General features: G+C 34.7%; 1 protein-coding gene across 1 annotated transcript; it reads right to left on the bottom strand.

The window, feature by feature from the left end:
• Positions 1–3,853: 3,853 nt before the first annotated feature.
• Positions 3,854–19,505, bottom strand: LOC107037684 (homeobox protein OTX2-A). The gene is made up of 6 exons (XM_015256346.1): positions 19,250–19,505; positions 18,979–19,130; positions 9,372–9,556; positions 7,854–7,974; positions 6,180–6,386; positions 3,854–3,979 (listed from the first exon to the last, which is right to left on the bottom strand). Exons 1-6 carry the CDS (start codon positions 19,503–19,505, stop codon positions 3,878–3,880), a joined length of 1,023 nt encoding a protein of 340 aa, XP_015111832.1. The 3' UTR covers positions 3,854–3,877.
• Between the last annotated feature and the right edge of the window lie 799 nt (positions 19,506–20,304).

Genomic DNA, 20,304 nt, shown 5'->3' with positions numbered 1-20,304 from the left:
AATCAACGTTGTTATTATTTTCTCTACACTGAGAGAAAAATCGACATAATATGGCACAAATATCTTCTTGAGTGGAGAACATCGCGTGCATATTCGATCATTCATGGTAGGTTTCAGACAAGACGATACTGCATGAATGAATGAAAAAATGATATTTTTTTCTGGAAATTAGAAAATATTCCTGAAGAGGTAAAGTAAGTTTGAGAGAAGGAAAAGATATTATGGCTTCTTTTCAAACTCATTGGGATTGAGAGCAAGAGAGGGTTATATTTTAGAAATATCTGAAGGTTCTCTCCTGTATAAATTCTGTATTCATTCAATATGAAAGTCTCTATTTCTAGTAATTTTATATATTAGTAATTTAGATATTTTTAGTTATTTTCTTATCTTTTGAGACGAAATTAACGATTTCTGGCGGCAAGAAATTGTCACTTTATTGCCGAGTGTTAGTGTTCAAGTCATGAACATTTCGCAGAATTCTTCCACGGTCTGGCTCATTATACGGAATTCTTATTCCAAACGTTTCATCCTCAAGAGATGAGATATTTGACGCAAGGAATTAGTTTTGTGATATGTCGATATTTATCTCAGTGCAAATTCCCTGATTCGTCACCTTGATTAAACTTTATACATCACGATTTCGATGGCTTCAGTTTCTCTCAAATCATCTATTTCGAATTGATGGAATCGTTCCAAGTCAACTCATACAATTCGTGTCTTCTACCATAAATTGGCGAAATTTAGCATCTTTTGACAATTGAATCAACATTGTTGTTATGTTCTCCAAATCCCCTGACCCTTCACCTTCACGTATGAAAAAATTTGAATTGTTTGCTCAAATACTGCATTTACTGTGAATTTTTTAGAGTCGTAAGTTCCAAAAATCTGACCTTTACAGAACAGTATTAGGAAATTATTACTGCATGCCGAATTGTTCTTTATGCAGTTAGTGATATTTGATGGTGAAAGTGGAATTGACATGAGGATGTGTTACACTGAGAGAAAAACAAACACGTTGTCAAACAAGTCTTGGTTGGGCCAACAAAATCGCTAGTTGAAAATTGCCAAAAAAGANTCGACAGCAACGAAATATTTGGCTCAAGAGGCGGATAATTCACACCAGACGGTGCCTTTTCAGGATGAAAATATCTCACATAGAGGAAAATTTATCAACAAATATTTTATCCCTAAGTTACAAGATTGCTATCATATCATTATTATTGTTTCATTTAAGGATTCATTTCTTGTTTGTGATTATTAGACAGCCGAAATGAAAAACTACTAGCCCTTGTTCCGCATTACAAAGATTTTTCGGGAGCAAAATACGTTTGGACGTATCGAATAACGAAGGAGTAGTGCTATAATAGTTATTTCTTGTGTGTACTGAGAATGCATTTTTTTTAACTACTAAATCTATTTTTGCGACAAAAATTTTTCATTCCGGCACACTCTCTGCATGTTAGACACAAAATAGTATANAGTGATATAATCCCACGAGCTAAAAAACATTTTTTCACGAGTTACGAACAATATTTTTCATCACAATGTGGCGGAAATTGGCCTTTTAGGCACGCGGAACGTGCCAAAAAGTTCACTTTTCGTCACAGCGTGATGAAAAAACCCTTTTTTGATCATTTTCAAAAAACGATTTTCTTGGCACAAGTAAGACTTGTTTGAGAACTTTATCGTTTTTCTCTCAGTGTAGGAATGAGGAGACATGGAGATGTGGAGACTTTGGAAGAATCACTCACTTTAACACTTACTATGAATAGAAAACCTAGCGAATTGGCAAGAAAATTCTATTGGAATTCTATAGGAATTCTATGGGGTTTCTATAGGATTTCTATTGTAATTCTATTGAAAAATTCTATTTGTGTTTTGCGTTGATTGTATTGGATATTCGATAAGAAAAAGTCAATAGATTTCGAATTTCTATTTTAATTTTTCTCTTGAGATTTTTTCTATAAGAATGTTTGGGAATCAATTTTTTAAGTTTTTTCCACTCGGATTCTGCAATGCAAAACAAAATAAAATCCCGTGGAAAAAACTAGGAAATTTTTTGCCCAATAATTGTAATGGAATAAATATCAAGAGAAAAATTTGAAGAAAAATTCAAAATCTATTGACTTTTTCCAATTAAAAATGCAATAGAATCAGCGCAAAAAACAAATAAAATTTGTCAACAGAATTCCAATAGAAATCCTATAGAAACCCCCATAGAATTCCTATAGAATTCCAATAGAATTTTCTAGCGGATTCGCTAGGTTTTCTATTGAATTTTTTCATGCGTGTTAATTAAACTTTATAGACACTGATTTCGATGACTTCAATTTCTCTGAAATCCTTGATTTCGAATTGATGGAATAATTCCATGTCGACTGCAGTTATAAAATCATATTGCGTGATACTTAAAATCGTTGCAATCTTACCTTCCTGAAATCACTGAAATCAACTCTGTAATCACAAATATCAAACGTATGCCAAAGGTATTTTCATCGATAGAAAAAGTCGTCACCTAATTTTCCCTCATCATACCCCGATTGACTCCCCACGCACGAAAAAAGTTAATACAAAAACCTATCGAATTCGTTAGAAAATTCTATTAAATTTCTATTAAATTTTCTATTAGTTTTTGGCTGATTCTATTGACATGTTCAATAGAAAACATTCAATAGAAAAAGTCAACAGAATTCGATTTTTCTATATAACTTATTCTTTTCATATATTTTCTATAGAATTTGCTCGACTCAAATTTTCTAAGTTTTTTTCACTCTATTTTTCTTTTCTTCTCACCAAGAAAATCAAACAAAAAAACTTAGAATATTTGAGCTGAGGAAATTCTATAGAAAGTATCTCAATAGAATAAGTTATACAGAAAAATTGAATTCTATGGACTTTTTTTACTGAATATTTGCTATTGAACATTTCAATAGAATCGGCCAAAAACTAATAGAACAGTTCAATAGAAATTCAACAGAATTTTCTAACGAATTCGATAGATTTTTCTATTAAATTTTTTCGTTCGTGCCCCCATCGAAGATCACTTGCATACATCCAAAGAAACTTCCATAACAACTCTCGAACACAATTGAAAGTCACGGCCATACATCAACGGCAGCTTTACTTTCAGGATCATCAGCGCCCTAATTTTGTGGCAAGATTATAACTATTCATGACATGGCATGGCCGTCATATTCTCATTATTTATAGAATGTACAGCAATATATATATTACGTATGAATAATAATTTTAATCTATGAAATGAACAAATTATCAATACGAATTGATAAAAATATGAGAACAAATTTACATCCACCATTGATTCCAATTTTCTCGTTATAACTGGCATTTTCAACTATTATACATCGAGAAAGTGTATAAAATTTACAAAAAAATTTGTTCCTCTAGACTCGATTTTGATTGATGAATCCTTCGAGTTCGATTCCGTCGCCAATACATAAGCAGATTCCTTTGTTAATAGATATGTCTAGACAGATTTCTTCGGTTCATTGAAGGAGTAGTTTCATTCACTCTTCGTTCGACTGTCCTTTCCCTATTTTCACGAATCCCTCCATCCGAGAAGATGTTCCATTGTCGATATGTATCATAAGCTATCGCATTTCATTCCCAGATGTGCATTTTTTCTCGTGCAGATTGGGGAATGTTACAAGGGAATTCATCCAAAAATAACCGAAGATAATTCAGAAATGAGGAGTAGACAAGACAGACAGTCTCAATTTCTGTTCTAATCATTTTGTTTTTACATATAAACTCAAGCTGACTCGAAGCCCTTTGACTAGCTCTGATATGTACCATAATTGCCTCAAATCATTGCCATTTTCTTTACGTTACGACCCTAAAAAAAATTCTGTTATGTTCACTTTCGTTCACCCCAACCGGCGCTATTGTAAAACCACGAAGAGGTATTTTCGTCCCGTGTTTTGCTCCACGTATTGTCGAGACTACCAGCTCCAGTATCCTGCAATAATTTTGAATATGAGATTTGCATTGAAAGAGTGCTATTAGTTCAATATTTACATTTCATAGTTTTTGGCCGATTCTACTGAAATGTTCAATAAAAAATATACAATAGAAAAAGTTAATAGAATTCGATTTTTCTATACGACTTATTCTATTGAGATATTTTCTGTAGAATTTTCTCGGCTCAAATTTTCCAATTTTTTTGTTTGATTTTCTTAATGAGAAGAAAAGAAAAATAGAATGATAAAAACAGAAAATTTGAGCCGAGGAAATTCTATAGAAAATATCTCAATAGAATAAGTTATATAGAAAAATCTAGTTCTATTGACTTTTTCTATTGAATTTTTTCAATCGAACATTCTAGTAGAATCGACCAAAAACTAATAGACAATTCAATTTTTTTTTTTATATATTTTTTTTTATATTAAATTTTTTCGTCCGTGTGGTGAGACAGGATTTTTTGGCGTCGATTTTTTGGTGCCGCGTGATCAATAACAAAACTTGAATATCTTAAAAAAAACATTTTTGTCATTCATGCCCGTTAAGTGGCGTTTTCGTGGTGTTTTTTAGAACCCGTAAGTGGGATTTACCAGGGGGCCTATTCTCGAAATATTTCCGTGCACGGAAGTGGCTTCGTAGACGAATTGCGTATAGGAATCATATAGGCGTTCCGTCAACGGAGTCGATTCAGCGCACGGAAATATTTCGAGAATAGCCCCCCAGGCCATGGGCCGGTAAGTAAAAACTAGCCCCGATTTCACGATTTACGGGCCATGGCCTGTTAAGTAAGACGTGAAGTGAGTCCCTCTTACACTATAGCTCGTGCGGCTGAACTATAGATTGCCACCAAAACCCAAAATTCACGAGGAAAATCGTAACAAATTCCGTTAAACAAAAGAGCGAAATTAATTTCATTATACCCGACAGTGACGAAGAGGAGTCACAAGACATTTTTNCCCCCCCCCCCACACCCCCGGGCATTCATGACAAAAAATAGTATGTGCCACTCAGCCCGTAGACAAATAACTATTTCATATTTTAGTGAAAAGAATTATTATTATTTCAAACGATCAATTTTTTGTTTTCCATTTTTTTATATTCTATACTTTCTATACAGGTATATTTATACACTCATGTATTTTCTCATGGACGCAATAGGAAACTTGCATGAAATTTTCTCAATTTTCTAATCTCAAGTTTGGCACCTGAATGATTTATTTGTCATTTACAAACGTTTGAAATATTGCTCATTAATTAATAATTAATTGTTAAGAGTTGAAGATTTGAAATTGCTAATGACGTCACGCAGACGGTCGAGCGCTGGACCAATCACAGAATAGCTCGAGAGGACCTAACCTAATCTTGAGGTGCGCCTCGGCCAATGAAGGACAACTCCCCACTCTCTTCTCTTTCGACCAATGAAGCGTTATCTGACCGTCTTCGTGACGTCTGGCCAAAAAATTGGCCTCGAAAACCGCTGATTTTCAATTAATTATCCCAAGACATCTGGGCAATATTTCTCCATAATTTTCGCTGTTTAGCTATCCATACGTCCCGACGGATGAGTGAATACGGGAATTAGAAAGAATTGAGCTTTATGAAAGTTCCCTATTGGCGAAAAGTTTCAACAAACTACTGCATTAATTTTTTTCTCTATCAATTTTTTTAAAATTCATCTAACACAATAGATAACAATATTTTAAGTCTCATTAATTTGTTTTTTCATCACCGTCTGCGATTCAATTATTAAAGAAGTTCTTTCATATGCGCCAAATTACTACAGTGGTTACTCCCTAACATTTCAGCCCTTCGGGCCAGAATTCAAGGGATTAAATCATGTTCGGGAAGCCCTTACTCTTCCGTTGGAGGCGGAGCTGGGAAAGAGATAGAGAGAGAGAATCTACCTGTTTCACACTCACATGCCGAGAGTAATTTTACTGCGCAGTCCCATCGCGCAGAGGGACACACAGATTTACCCAAACACATTTACATTGTCGATGGTGGGGGAAGTCATCTTCTCCGACTGAAATGTTAGGGAGTAACCACTGTATGTGCGCCAAAAAAATCAGTGCCAAAGTGTATCGGCGCCAAAAAATAACGCACCGTGCTTATGGAACGATTACATTCATTCATCGTCTTTACAATTCAGTTTTTTTTGCATTTGCATTTGAAAATTTAATTGAGTAAAAATTGCTCACCACTACATTTAATTGATGGGGAGCGGGCGAAAGGTACTCCATGTTAGAATAATATGACGAGTAATTCTGATAACACTGTTGTTGAGAGGCTGTGGTGGTCCACGCGAGCCTCTGATGATCTCCAGGAAATGTTCCACCATTTTCCGTTATTGCTGGACTCCAGATACTACTGCTGCTACCACCACTGCTGTAGACTGTTCCACCCAACTGCAAGATATAAAAAATTATTGTTTGCACTGTTAGAAATTTTTCGAAATTTCATTAATAGCTGCTCTCAAATTCTCAATTTTATCAATTTAAATTTCATTTATGATCAAATCGTTCATAGAATCTCTTATTCAGTTTTGAAATTCGAGAAAATTGGGGTTTTCATGTCAGGTGGGCATTGATATTTCAATGACAGCTAGAGTTCTCAAACTCATTGTGAAAATTAGGTATCACATTCAATTGAATTCTCAATGGATTGGAAAAGCAAAAAAATAATCGTCTGGATATGCAAAATTTTCAATAATTTCCATTGTCAATCATTTCATTGCCATCAATCTTCCGATTCTTCAATATTAAAAGGTTTTCCGACTTACATTGATCAAAGTCTAAAATTGCTAATCAAAGTTTAAAAATAGTAAAATAATTGATAATCTAAATTTCCGATTGATGATGAATTAAATATTTAACAATATGGAACTGTAAATTTTCTATCAAATAAATAATACTAAATTTCTTAAAAGGGATTTCTGATCATCCAAATAATCGTCAATCTTCCTAACTCAACAACTGATTAATAAATAATTCAGAATTTGAATATTTAAATTGATGATTGCTTCAATAATTACAATTTAAGAGTGATATTAACTAATTGACTATTAAATAATTAATAATTATAATTAATGGGGCTATCCCTGGTCATGCGGGCCTGAAATTACAATTTCGTTGAATATTCCATAATTCAGCTGATTTTTCAGTCACAGAGTATATCGAAATTTCATGTGAATGAGTCGTTAAAAATTTCAATATTTTTTTTTTGAAATTTCAGAAGTAATTTTATAACAGTGCCAGAGTTGCACTGATACCTAAAAAACTATGTGATGTGTTGAGTAAAAATCTTTGCATATGTTTCGACAAAAGGAATATAAATGCTCGTAAAATTGTTCATATAGAATAAAAAATACTTCTATTTCATTCTATTATATTTTTCCTTTTTTCATTTAAAAAAATAAACCGAGGGGCTACTCGTTCCCTGAACTTTATATTTGCAGAGTCTGTACTTCATCTTCTTTATTATTTATCATTCAATTTTCAAATGGTGCTACGTCTAAATTATTCGGAGAATCTCAGACTCAGATTAGATTATAAATCGTTAGTCCTGATATATATATTTTCAAATTCGTCCAACAATAGGCAAGAAATTTGACTTTTTTCATTAATTTTCGGTGGTAATTAATCTGTAATTTTTTATTCCTCACATCGACATAAAATTGTTCACAGAAATTATTCAGGACATAGATGATCTCTCCAATATCAAATGTACAAAATCTTAAGGTCTCAGTCAATTATTTGACTGCCAAATGACCTTTCGAAATTTCGTCGGTAAACTGAGGGAGTATCGTTTCCTCGTCCGTAACAATTTACATTATTTTCAAAAGTCGATAAATGAGAAATTTGTCGATAGCTTACACTGGGTGGTGTGGTACTAGCAGCGAACAACAGGCCGGTGGCGCCACCAGCGGGTTTGTATTGCGGGGAGTCCCTCAACAGAGTTGGTGAACTTGCAGCGGAGCCCCCGGTACCGCCGCTTCTACCGGAAAGACATAAATCACATAATAATGTTTCATTAATTGCTGAGAATGATGCATGAGTGTTGTCAAGAAAATATAATTTTTTTTGTAAATTCACGAATATTTTTGTAAATTACAGAGAGAGAAAAAATGACGACGAAAAATTGTTTTTTTTTTTTTTTTTTGAAAGAAGATGATGTACTCGAAACATAAGTAGTTTGAAATAAGAATATGTTGGAGTTATTTCTTTCGTTTAAATTCATTATTCAATACGAAAGCCTCTCTAATATTCCTAATTCATTGAGTCGAAGCTTCAGGTATTTTGAGTCATTTTTTCATCGTATCACATGAAAAAAAACGATTTCTTGAGACGAAAAATTCTCGATTCATCGTTAAGTGCACTGTTAAAAAAAATTGGCTGAATTTTTCGGAAAAAAACCTTGAATTCGATTAAGGAAAAAGAAGTCAATGGAATTTTAAGTTTCTCTGAAAATTAAAGTTAAGTCCCATTTTTTTGTGACAGGAAGACGAAAATTCCTCAATTGACATGAATTTTCATGAATTTTCATGAAAATTCATGAAAATTCATGTTTTTATGAACATTCATGTAAATTGAGAAATCTTCAGCTTCCTGAATTTACATGAATTTTCATGAGAACATAAATTTACATGAATTTTCATGAAAATTCATGTAAATAAATTCAAGGAAATTCATTAAAAATTTTTGAAATTCAAAGAATTTTTCAAGGAATTTCCTGAAAATTCAGAAGAATCTGGAATCCGACGAGTGATTTCTCTGAATTTCCGGAATCAGGATTTTTCCTTAGTTTTCCCGGAATAATTATACCAAAGTTTGCAGTTCTAACGGATTTTTCCATGAAATTGTGAACAAAATGGCTCAAAATTTCAGTGAAAAATTTTTAACAGTAATGTTCAAGTCATGACTCATTCTACGAAACTCTCGTTAGTTCCCAAGAGATGCTAGATTTGGCTGAAGAAATAAGTTTGGTGATATTAGGTCGTTTTTTCTCTCGCAGTACACCCAATACCCTAACTAACAAGACGGTTGATGCACTCGAACCGCAACTTGGAGTGTTCCAGCTCTAACAGGTAGGTAATTCTAAGTAGAGATAATCTTCGGGGTTAAAGTCCGACGTATATCCTGAAGCCTCAGGATTTTTCCATTCACAATATACACAGAGTATTACCCGAGGCCCAAGACCACCTTCAGCGAGGAACTCGCCCTTCTTTAGGTCGATATTCCGTGCAGTTAATAACAAAAGGGTAAATGCCGCGGCTTAAGCATCGAGAACGAGAAAAAAGGTCTTGTTAAGAGAGACGAGAGTGAATAGGTTTTGGGTAAGGAGAAGCCGAAAAATGAATTGAGGATGAAAATATTTTTGAAAAACAAACTCACAGTGGTGTCGTTGCTGGAACAGCCGCTGATGATGTTGGGGTGGTTGCTATCGAGGGACTCTTGCCGGCTGTGGGATTGCTCACGGGGTTGCCGGACGGCTTTTTAGATCGCGGGGCTTTCTCCTGCGCTTGTTGCTGCTGCTTCTGCTGTTGTCTACATTTTGCGCGACGATTCTTAAACCAGACCTGCGGGAAGAGAATTGAAATGACTTTGAGAGAATTTCTTTGAAAGTCTAGTAATAATTGCATTTGAATTTTTAGTGTTGAGAATTTCGATTTAAGAGAATTGTGAGGGGAGACTACTATGAAGTTTAAAATTCGCGGGAAATTAGAGTTAGATTGCGCATGCATTGAAGATAGATTATGTATGTGTAAGAATGAATAATTAAAAAAAAAATTGATTATTGTTCGCTTGCTCCGCATACGCTTCAATTTTAAAAATAGTCCAGGGCCTCCAATTTTTGAGCTGCAGAGGTTTTTTGTTATCAAAATTTTTGAAAAAATGTGGACGATAATAAATACGAATTAGTTTTTTGAAATTCGACTCCTACAGCTGATTTCGTTTTGTTCAATATGAAATATTGCGTCATTCATGTAAAATAGGCAAAGGAGTTATCCTTAAAATATTAAACATATATTCTTGATTCTTTCAGAAACATTTTTTGGCCTATTTTACATGAATGGTCAAATTTGTTGTAAAAAAAAATAAAATTAGTGTAAAATTAGTGTGTACAGTCGAGCATTAAAGTTCGTGAACAGCCTGAACTTGCATTCTATGTAATCTGTTGCGAACTTTAGTGCTCGACTGTACACTGTGAACAATTTTCGTCTGAATTTTCCGTACCAAATTCCGGAAATTTATATCGTGTTCAAGTTCCACTGAAATTTCAGGAAATCTTGTCATTGAAAAATCAAATGTTCCATTGATTTTCTGTTCAAATGATCGGGAAATTAATAAAATACTTGATTTTTCAGTTCAATTATTCTGTCAAAATTCAGAAAAATCAGGAAAATTCAGGAAAAATTGAAAATTCATGTCATTTTGTTTCTGAATACTCATGTTCCACTGAAAATTCAATCAAGTTGTGAAATTTCGATCTCATTCCCTCTGAAATCTCATGAATTTCCGTGAAATCTACTTAAAACTTGAAATTTCATAACCATTCTTTCCCTCAATCCGATTCAATGTCACTCTTATGAGATTTACTATGATATCTTCCATGAAATTTCAAAAATGTCTAGCAGTGTAAGAATTGAATTTCAAAAAACCAATTCGATGCAGTGATCGGCATCAATCATTATTCCAGAAATATTAAGAGAATTATTTCCCCAAATAACCGAATTCATTTGTTTATCATTGGAACTTGGAAAATAATCAATAATTGAGAATTTAAATTTTTTCAATAACTATTAGGTGAATAATTGGAAATTTTCAAAAAATATTAGAGATTATCAAATAATCGTCATTCTTCCGAATTCGATTATTGATTGATAAAATAATTCGGAATTGAAATATTTAATTGTTGATTAATTTAATAATTGAAAATTGTTAAGTTCTATTACTTGATTGAATATTTATGAAATTAATGGTAATGATAATTTATGATTATGCCTATCTCTGATTCGATGACTTCGACTTGGTATTTAAAAACATCCACGACTTTTGAACCAAAACAGAATATTTTTCCTCATTGTCGAGTGATGAGAGTAATTCCTCCAACTTCACAAAATTCCCTTTTGTTGAAAAACACGAATGAAGGAGAGCCGCTGGGAAGCCTTGTGCGATCAATGTGAGACGAGTGTGACAGGCTTGGGTTTCTCGGGTTTTTATTTCTGGGGAGCAGCGCTATTCTAACCACGACTCTGTGTATTCGTTTTTACCAGAGTTTTTCTTCACATCACAATCGCAACGCCGAAGGCTAACCAATACGCTAGGTTGTACTTGAATCAAGTAGGTGACGACTTGATTTTTATTTTCTTCACAGAAAAAACGAATGTCTGATTTGTCTGAATTTCAAACACGAATTAAGGGGAGACTACTATGAGTTTTAAAAGTCGTGGGTTATTGGAGTGAGACTTTTCATACGTTGAAGATCGATTATATAGATTTAAAAACGAATAATTAGTGCAAAAATTTTTGAAAAATATTGTTCGTAACTCGTGAAAAAATGTTTTTTAGCACTCGCTACGAAATATACTATTTTTATTTTTCGTTTGCTCAAAAACGCTTAAAATGCCAAAGACAGTCCAGGGCCTCCAATTTTTGAGCTACAAAGGATTTTTTTTTTCAATATTTTCGGAAAAATATGTAGAATAACAATTACGAGCTATTTTTTTTCAATTCGCCTCTTACATGGCTAAATTTTCTTTTTTTGTATTTTTTTACACAAATAGTGAATTTTTTTATATGAAAAAAACCGAAATCTATGTAGAAATCGAATTCCAAAAAAAAGGGCTCGTAATTGTTGTTCCACACATTTTTCCGAAAATTAACAAAAAAAAATCTTTTTTAGCTCAAAAATTGGAGGCGCTAGACTGTTTTTAGCATTTTAAGCGTTTTCGGGCAAACCAACAATAAAAAATTTTTTTTGCACTAATCATTCGTTTTCAAATCTATATAATCGATCTTCAACGTATGAAAAGTCTCACTCCAATAACCCATGACTTTTAAAACTCATAGTAGTCTCCCCTTAGGATGTTTGGGCACCTGTTCGTCTGAAATTCAGACACATTTTCATTTTATTCAGACGTTTTTTAGTGTCTGTTGAATGTCTACAAAAGGTGTGTGAAATTCAAATATTCGTTTTTTGCTATATTCAAATAATCTAATTTTTTATTCACAAGTTGAATTTTGGATTAATTTATGATTTAGTTATCGTCATTCTACTTAGGAGAAGTAGAATATACTCTACAGCACTATTAAAAAAATGAAATTCCATGCACAATTTCGTAGAAATATGAAGAACAGCGGAATTAAGGTTCAGTTTAGGGAGAAAAATCATGAAATTTCGAATGTCACGGAAAGTTCAATGCGATACCAAATTTCTCAGCGGCACGCGGACGAGAGATCCTAAACTTATTTGAATTTTTAATAAAAACATCAATACGTCAAATGTCAGTACCAAATTACGCAGAAGTCGTAAAAAGTTTCTACAATTTCTATTCATTTTCATGGAATAATGGCACTCAAATAAACCATTTCCATTAATTTTGTCACCATATGATGGTCTTCCAAACACGAAATTTTTTGAAATTTCAATGAAACTGTCACATAATAATAATTTATAAGCAGTATATACCGGAAATTTAATTAAAAAAATCAAATTTACATTAAGAATGCGTAAGGATAGCCAAGTACATTGGCTATTTTTTCTCCAATGAAATGCTTGTCTACTTAGAACATTAGAGCTTTCATTTCCGCTCCATTTGAGCCAAAGTTTCCGGACAATTTACAACGATTTTATAATTTAAACTTTGCAGGTTTGAAATGGAATCTCGATATTGAACCGCTATTGAAGAAAGATTGATGAAATAATTTAAAAAGTGCAATTTTTAAAAATTACGAGTATTTACTAATAATAATAATAATAATAATAATAATGTTATTTCGATGGCTCTAGGCCTTTTACAGGGCGAGTATTTTGTATAAAATACGGAATCGTAACAAATTTATGCATATTTAGAATTTTATCAGAAATCGATTTCATCGCCAAAAAAAAAGGTTTCCGAAAGTTTAAACAATTTCAATTATTTATTTAGAAACAACGAATGTTTAAAAAATAATAATTCTGTGCAAAATGTAATTGACAAATTTGATGATGCAAATGGTTTGGTAGCGTGTGGTCTGTAGAAAACTGTATAAAAGATACTGGGATATCGTAAAAGTATTGAACAGTGAGTATCAAGCCTGGAACTACAATACTTTAATCATAACTTTTTTTACTGCTCAAACCTAGAAACCCAGAGCACCACATTTTCATCCAACGATATTCTTGAAAAACGATCGTAAAAAGAAATTGACGTTGAAACGTGCACAAGACTATGAGATTGTCGCTATTCAGTTCAAGGCCAGGTGTCAGGAGAGGCGACTAATTGCAGAAGCGCCCGGTTGTCCCGGCGGGACCGTTTTTGATGAGGGCGGTTATATGCGCAACCACGTCTCGGACTCATTTCCGAAAGGCCACTGAGGCAAAAACTAGTGTGACTCCTTGCCCCCATGGAAATCGTGGGGTGTCCACGTAGTGCCTCCACATAGGCAACACAATTATTTGTGTTTGGTTAGAATTTTTTTTCTCTCAACATCGAGTCTTTTCATTTTCGCTGTGCGTGTCAGGGTCAAATGCACGTAGCAACCATTGTCGGGAGCATTCCAAGGAGGAATAACTATTGGATATAAAACAAGTCAAGCACAATGGCGTTTCCCAGTGAAATTCGCCACTGAGAAAACGTTTTTATGTTCATGGAGAAAAGTTGGAAAAAAAATTACCGAACAAGTCAAGTAATCGTGGTGCGAACTCGACATGGAGAAAATTATTTGGTGAATTTCAACAACTGGTGTAATTTTTGCCGTCGATTTTTAGCGCTTTTTCACGCTATATTGGGGGAAAAGTGCGAGACGAATAGTAAATTTTTCTCCGTGGACCCGAAAAAATTTACTCAACGTGGGGGTAATTACAGCCGAAACTGTAAAATTAACCCGGCATTCTCAATATCCCGAGTGGAAATTGCTTCAGGCCCACGATGTCAAATTTGCCACGATTTTCTAGGCAATTTTTATCCAACTTTTCTCTCCGCCTATGAATTCAACATTTTCGACCATTTCAACATGAAGAATGGGCTCTGAATGGTAATAATTTTATAATTTAACATGAGTATTTGCATAATGTAGTAGGCAGTATTAATCGCATTGACATTTTGGGGACGTGAGGCAAAGGAGATTTTTTTGAATCTTTAATTCGACGAAATAAACAATGCAAATTGCGCTGTTGGAGATTTAATACGGCCCATCTTGCCCCTACTATTATATAATATAATCTGCACGTTGGTGACATGAGCTATGGACTAGTCGGATGAACCAATCAAAACTGAGCGGGAATTAGGAATTATGATTTTAGAAAAATGATGAATGAAGTCTATATCCTTTCTAAAAAAGGATCGGTAATATGTCAAACCGAAAATGAGACCTCGAACATGGCGGATATCTCGAATGAATGGAGAAAGGAAGGCGGTTTTCATGAGTACAATCGTGTTGCGTCGAATTTTCATGAAGCCGGTTCAGCAAACAAGAGAATTAAATGCCATTCTTTGAACATGAATAAACGAATTATAATTGTCCAAATCATTTAGCTCAGATGAAAATAGAATAATTCTTCTTTCGTAATTTTGCGTTTACTAAGGTTTTCTTCGAAGGAAGTTGATTAGAATCAACAGCTAGAATTATGAGACTATCTCACATTTTTGACGTTAAGAATAAGAGAATGTGAATGCAATATAGTGAAAATAATGATAGATTTTTTCATTCTGAACAAATGTGGACGTCCACATGAAAAGGGGCCAGTTTGTTGATTCTAGTTTCCGAGATATTCAGATTTTCGTGCCAGCAACTCCCATTTGCACCAATGTTAAATAGTTTTTTCATCACGCTGTGACGAAAAGTGAACTTTTCGGCAAGCTCCGCGTGCCTAAAAGTCCAATTTCCGCCACATTGTGATGAAAAATATTGTTCGTAACTCGTGAAAAAATGTTTTTTAGCTCGTGGGATTATATCACTCGCCTTCGGCTCGTGATATAAACCTCCCACTCGCCAAAAAACACTTTCTTGCACTCGTTACGAAATATACTATTCCCACATTGTCCAAGGACGTCATTTTTGACCTTATGAAGATAATTTTGGGCTCAAAATGTGCGGAATGTTATCAATATTATCAGAGTATACATAACACCACATCGACAAAGTGGTCCCCCTCATGCGGACATCCACAAATAATATTAATATCCAAATACAAAATTTCTGCTATGAATAAAAAGGAGCTGTGGCTCAATATTCCAAATTAAGTTTTAATTTTCATTTTGGTGCTGAAAACACGAGATGACAATATTCTTAGTACGGAATTATATTGATGAGATGAACACCAGATTAAATGAATTACCCTAGTAGAAAATCCAAAATTATAGCGTTACATACCTGATCAGAATCTGATATAACATGATTAGTGTCTGATCAAGATCTGACTAAAATTTCCATTCGGGTATCGTGTGAACTAAATAAAAATTGATAACAGTGTGGACGCGCACTTTTACCCGAGTATCAAGAAACATTGAATTCCAGAAATTCACACTCTAAAGTGTGTTCTAGAAAGAATAGAGTTGTAATTATGATTAAAATCATATTTAGAGCGCATAGAAATGAAAACATGAGCAAATCATTTATTGTAATATGAAAATTTAACAGCTGATAAATTGGGACATATGATTCTCATCGATGGTATTGCTGTTTGAAATGACAATGATTATAACTAATTAATTGAAAAAAGCAATAACGCATCTCACAGGAAAAAGGGCATAATGAAAGTGACATAGGGCGATTTATCTTATTTTAAAAACTTTAGTAACAGCTAATACTAATATACCAATGTTAAATTGTTTTTCCCACATTATCCAACGACGTCATTTTTGACCCTAGGAAGATAATTTTGGGCTCAAAATGTGCGGAATGTTATCAATATTATCAGAGTATACATAACACCATATCGACAAAGTGGTCCCCCTCATGGGGACATCCACAAATAATATTAATATCCAAATACAAAATTTCTGCTATGAATAAAAAGGAGCTGTGGCTCAATATTCCAAATTAAGTTTTAATTTTCATTTTGGTGCTGAAAACACGAGATGACAATATTCTTAGTACGGAATTATATTGATGAGATGAACACCAGATTAAATGAATTACCCTAGTAGAAAATTCAAAATTATAGCGTTACATACCTGATCAGAATCTGATATAACTTGATTAGTGTCTGATCAAGATCTGACTAAAATTTCCATTCGGGTATCGTGTGAACTAAATAAAAATTGATAACAGTGTGAACGCGCACTTTTACCCGAGTATCAAGAAACATTGAATTCCAGAAATTCACCCTCTAAAGTGTGTTCTAGAAAGAATAGAGTTGTAATTATGATTAAAATCATATTTAGAGCGCATAGAAATGAGAACATGAGCAAATCATTTATTGTAATATGAAAATTTAACAGCTGATAAATTGAGACATATGATTCTCATCGATCGTATTGCTGTTTGAAATGACAATGATTATAACTAATTAATTGAAAAAAGCAATAACGCATCTCACAGGAAAAAGGGCATAATGAAAGTGACATAGGGCGATTTATCTTATTTTAAATACTTTAGTAACAACTAATACTAATATATTAGTATTGGTTATTATTAAAGTTTTTTATATATTAGTATTTGTTATTACTAAAGTTTTTTAAATAAACTAAATTCCCCCATGTCACTTTAATTATGCCTTTTTCCCTGTGAGATGCGTTATTGCTTTTTTCAATAAATTGTATATAATGTTATTGATCTAGCAATCATATTGGGCTTTCATGAATTTACTCGTCTAATTTTCTACAAATACTCCTCTCCACCCATTCGCAAAAAAAGCAAAAATGGTCAAGGAATCTTGAACACGTGATAGTGAGCACGTGTATATCGAGTATCGCCTAATCAAATTAACTGACGGTCACCTGAAAGTAAAAGACTGTATATAGAGTAGAAGCTGAGTGTGAGCATCGATTTCTCATTCTCCGCGTGCCACCACTGATCGCAGCCCTACCCCCAAGGGTAACTTGAATTGTCGGAGAATTCTATACGTTTTCCACCCAATAACTAGTCGCCTTACATTTCTCGTCGTAGCTCGTGTTACGGGTAACTCGAGACGATGACAATTTTTTTGGTCTACGGGTTGCGTTATTCACTGCGGTTTTGACTTGTAACTTTGAAGGTGAATTGTAGGATACAATGGGTTTGAGTGAATGGGTGAGAGTTTTAGGATATTATGTAATAGAATTTTATGGGGGGGGGGGGGGTGAAGGATAAACATGATAAAGACGATGATCACGATAGCGGATAAATCGTAAATTTAATTGATGCTCAGTTTTCTCTTCATTCCCCTATTTATGCATTCGGCAGACAAAAAAACTATACGGAGGAAAAGTTGGGACAATGCTGGATCAACATTGGCAGTCACTGTTGGTCCAAACTGGGCGGAAAAAAGATGAGGACTGGAGCCGACAAATGAAGAGCAGAAAAATGTAGGAAACGTTGGGCCAATACTGGTTCAACCCTGGCATACAACATTGGAATGACATTGGCGCAACATTAGCCATCAGTAATGTTCCAACGCTGGTATAAAAAAGGTTGAAATTAAGACCGAGGACTGAAGAGAAACGAAATGAAGGAAAGTCGGGGCAATGTTGGCGCAGCGTTGGCGAGCAGCATTGGGCCAATACTGGTTCAACCCTGGCATACAACATTGGAATGACATTGGCGCAACATTAGCCATCAGTAATGTTCCAACGCTGGTATAAAAAAGGTTGAAATTAAGACCGAGGACTGAAGAGAAACGAAATGAAGGAAAGTCGGGGCAATGTTGGCGCAGCGTTGGCGAGCAGCATTGGGCCAATACTGGTTCAACCCTGGCATACAACATTGGAATGACATTGGCGCAACATTAGCCATCAGTAATGTTCCAACGCTGGTATAAAAAAGGTTGAAATTAAGACCGAGGACTGAAGAGAATCGAAATGAAGGAAAGTCGGGGCAATGTTGGCGCAGCGTTGGCGAGCAGTATTGGGGCAACCTCGACAGAAATAAATTAAAACTGGAGCTAGAGCTAGCAACAAAATTGAAGTAAAAATTGAAATTTTGGAAGATGCGAAAAACAGCATTGGAACGACATTGGCCGAACCTTAGCGACCAGTATTGGCCCAACGTTGGCATAAAAACAGTTAGAACTAAAATCAAGTAATGAAAGGAAACGAAACAAAGGAAAGTTTGGGGCTATGTTGGCTCAACCTTGGGACCCAATATTGGCCCAGTACTGGCCGAGCCTTGGCATACAAAAGTTAGAACTGAAACCCAGTAACAAGATTTTTTGAAGTATAAATGAAAATATTAAAAAATGAAAAAAAATACATTATTCATTGTTATGGCTTTCGAATGGATGTCGCGTCTAGAGTCAGCTTTCTGCCGACGTTTCGCAAGCATTTAATGCACCGGAGCAACCTAGCCCTGATGATGGAGATTGAATAATGTTGGCCGCGAAAGCCTCAAACCTCAAAATACAACATTGAAACGACATTGGCCCAACGTTAGCCGTCACTATTTTTCCAAAGGTGATAAAAAAAATTACAACCAAGACCGAGGAATGAAGAGAAACGAAATTGAGCAAAATTGGGGGCAATGTTGGCCCAATCCTGGGACCCAACATTGGCCCAACACTGGCGACCAGTGTTGACCCAACATTGGCAGAAAAAAGAACTGAGGCCCAACAAAAGAATTGAAACAAACATTAAAATTTCTAAAGATGAAAAAACTTTACCTGTACTCTGGATTCAGGTAAATTAATCTTCACGGCGACCTCTTCCCTCATGAATATGTCCGGATACCGAGTCTTGGAGAAAAGCCCTTCAAGTATATCGAGCTGTGCCCTACTAAACGTCGTCCTCTCTCTCCTCTGTTTTCTCGGATTACCTGTGAATAAAATAAAACCAAGACATTCCAATTCCCCTGGTAACATCAGCATCCGAGCAGTAATCAAGTGGAGATATAGTAATAAGTAAACAATTAATGAAACATATTCAATCACTCACAGTAGTACGACTCACCGGCGGGAGTACAACCGGGATAGCCGATGGTTCCGTGGAGTGCTTCGATGGGTGGCATGCCGAGTGCACCGACATAAGGGGATGATTTCAGGGCTCCGTATGGATTTGCGGCGGATGCGCCAAATCCCGCTGGGCCGAATAGATCAGTGGGTGATGTTGTTGATGCTGCTGTTAAACCACCAAGATCAGCTCCAGTACCACCGCCACAACCAGCGGCTCCACTGAGGCTGTTCGGCCACATTGCGACTGGTACCGCCACAGTAGTTATTACGTCTGGCAGACACCCTCGGCGATTATATCCTTGGATGGGCGTGTTTGGTCGGGAGTTTTAACTAGAATAATAGTTCATTTCATCAGGCTGGGGGCGAGATGATGTTTGGCGCAGGTTAGGCGTGTGTAAAACCCCACTTTTTATCCTTTCATCCTTTTTAAGGGGAGAACACTATGAGTTTTTAAAGTCGCGGGCTATGGAAGTGAGATTTCTCATGCATTGAAGATCGATTATGTATGTCTACAAACGAATAATTAGTGTAACAAAATTGAGTGTTTATTATTCGTTTGCCCCGGAGTGCTTAAAATATTGAAAATAGTTCAGGGACTACAATTTTTCAGCTATAGAGGTTTTTCTTCAAATTTTTTGAAAAAATGGGTACAATAACAATTACGAATTAGTTTTTTGGAATTCGACTCGTACATATCTAATTTTGTTTTGGTTAATATAAAAATTTGCGCCATTCATGGAAAATAGAAAGAAAATTTATCCTTAAAATATTAAAAATATATTCTCGGTTTTTTCAGAAACATTGTTTGGGCTATTTTACATGAAGGTTGCAATTTTTTATTTGAAAAATGACGGAGTTAGCTGTGTAGGAGTCAAGTTTAAAAAAATAATTTGTAATTGTTGTACACATTTTTTCAAGATTTTTTGTCTGAAATTTACGGTACACTTTTTGGAAATTGTTATTGAATTTAAAAGGGGTTGTTTAATTACCCCTTAAATTTTAGAGAATTTCGTCATTGAAAAGTCAGAATTTCGTGGA

This window comes from Diachasma alloeum, unplaced genomic scaffold (genome assembly GCF_001412515.2).
Source record: "Diachasma alloeum isolate Michigan unplaced genomic scaffold, Dall2.0 Dall_scaffold_00269, whole genome shotgun sequence".
Taxonomy (NCBI): Eukaryota; Metazoa; Arthropoda; class Insecta; order Hymenoptera; family Braconidae; genus Diachasma; species Diachasma alloeum.
This window is presented reverse-complemented; position numbering and strand designations above follow the sequence as displayed.

Bases quoted from the DNA above. Each gene is read 5' to 3' on its own strand.
- LOC107037684 (XM_015256346.1), bottom strand. From the start codon at position 19,505: ATGTGGCCGAACAGCCTCAGTGGAGCCGCTGGTTGTGGCGGTGGTACT. The intron at 19,131-19,249 runs GTGAGTGATTGA...TTTTATTCACAG, and splicing joins CGCCGGTGAGTCGTACTACT to GTAATCCGAGAAAACAGAGG. The intron at 7,975-9,371 runs GTGAGTTTGTTT...TCTTTCCGGTAG, and splicing joins GTTCCAGCAACGACACCACT to AAGCGGCGGTACCGGGGGCT.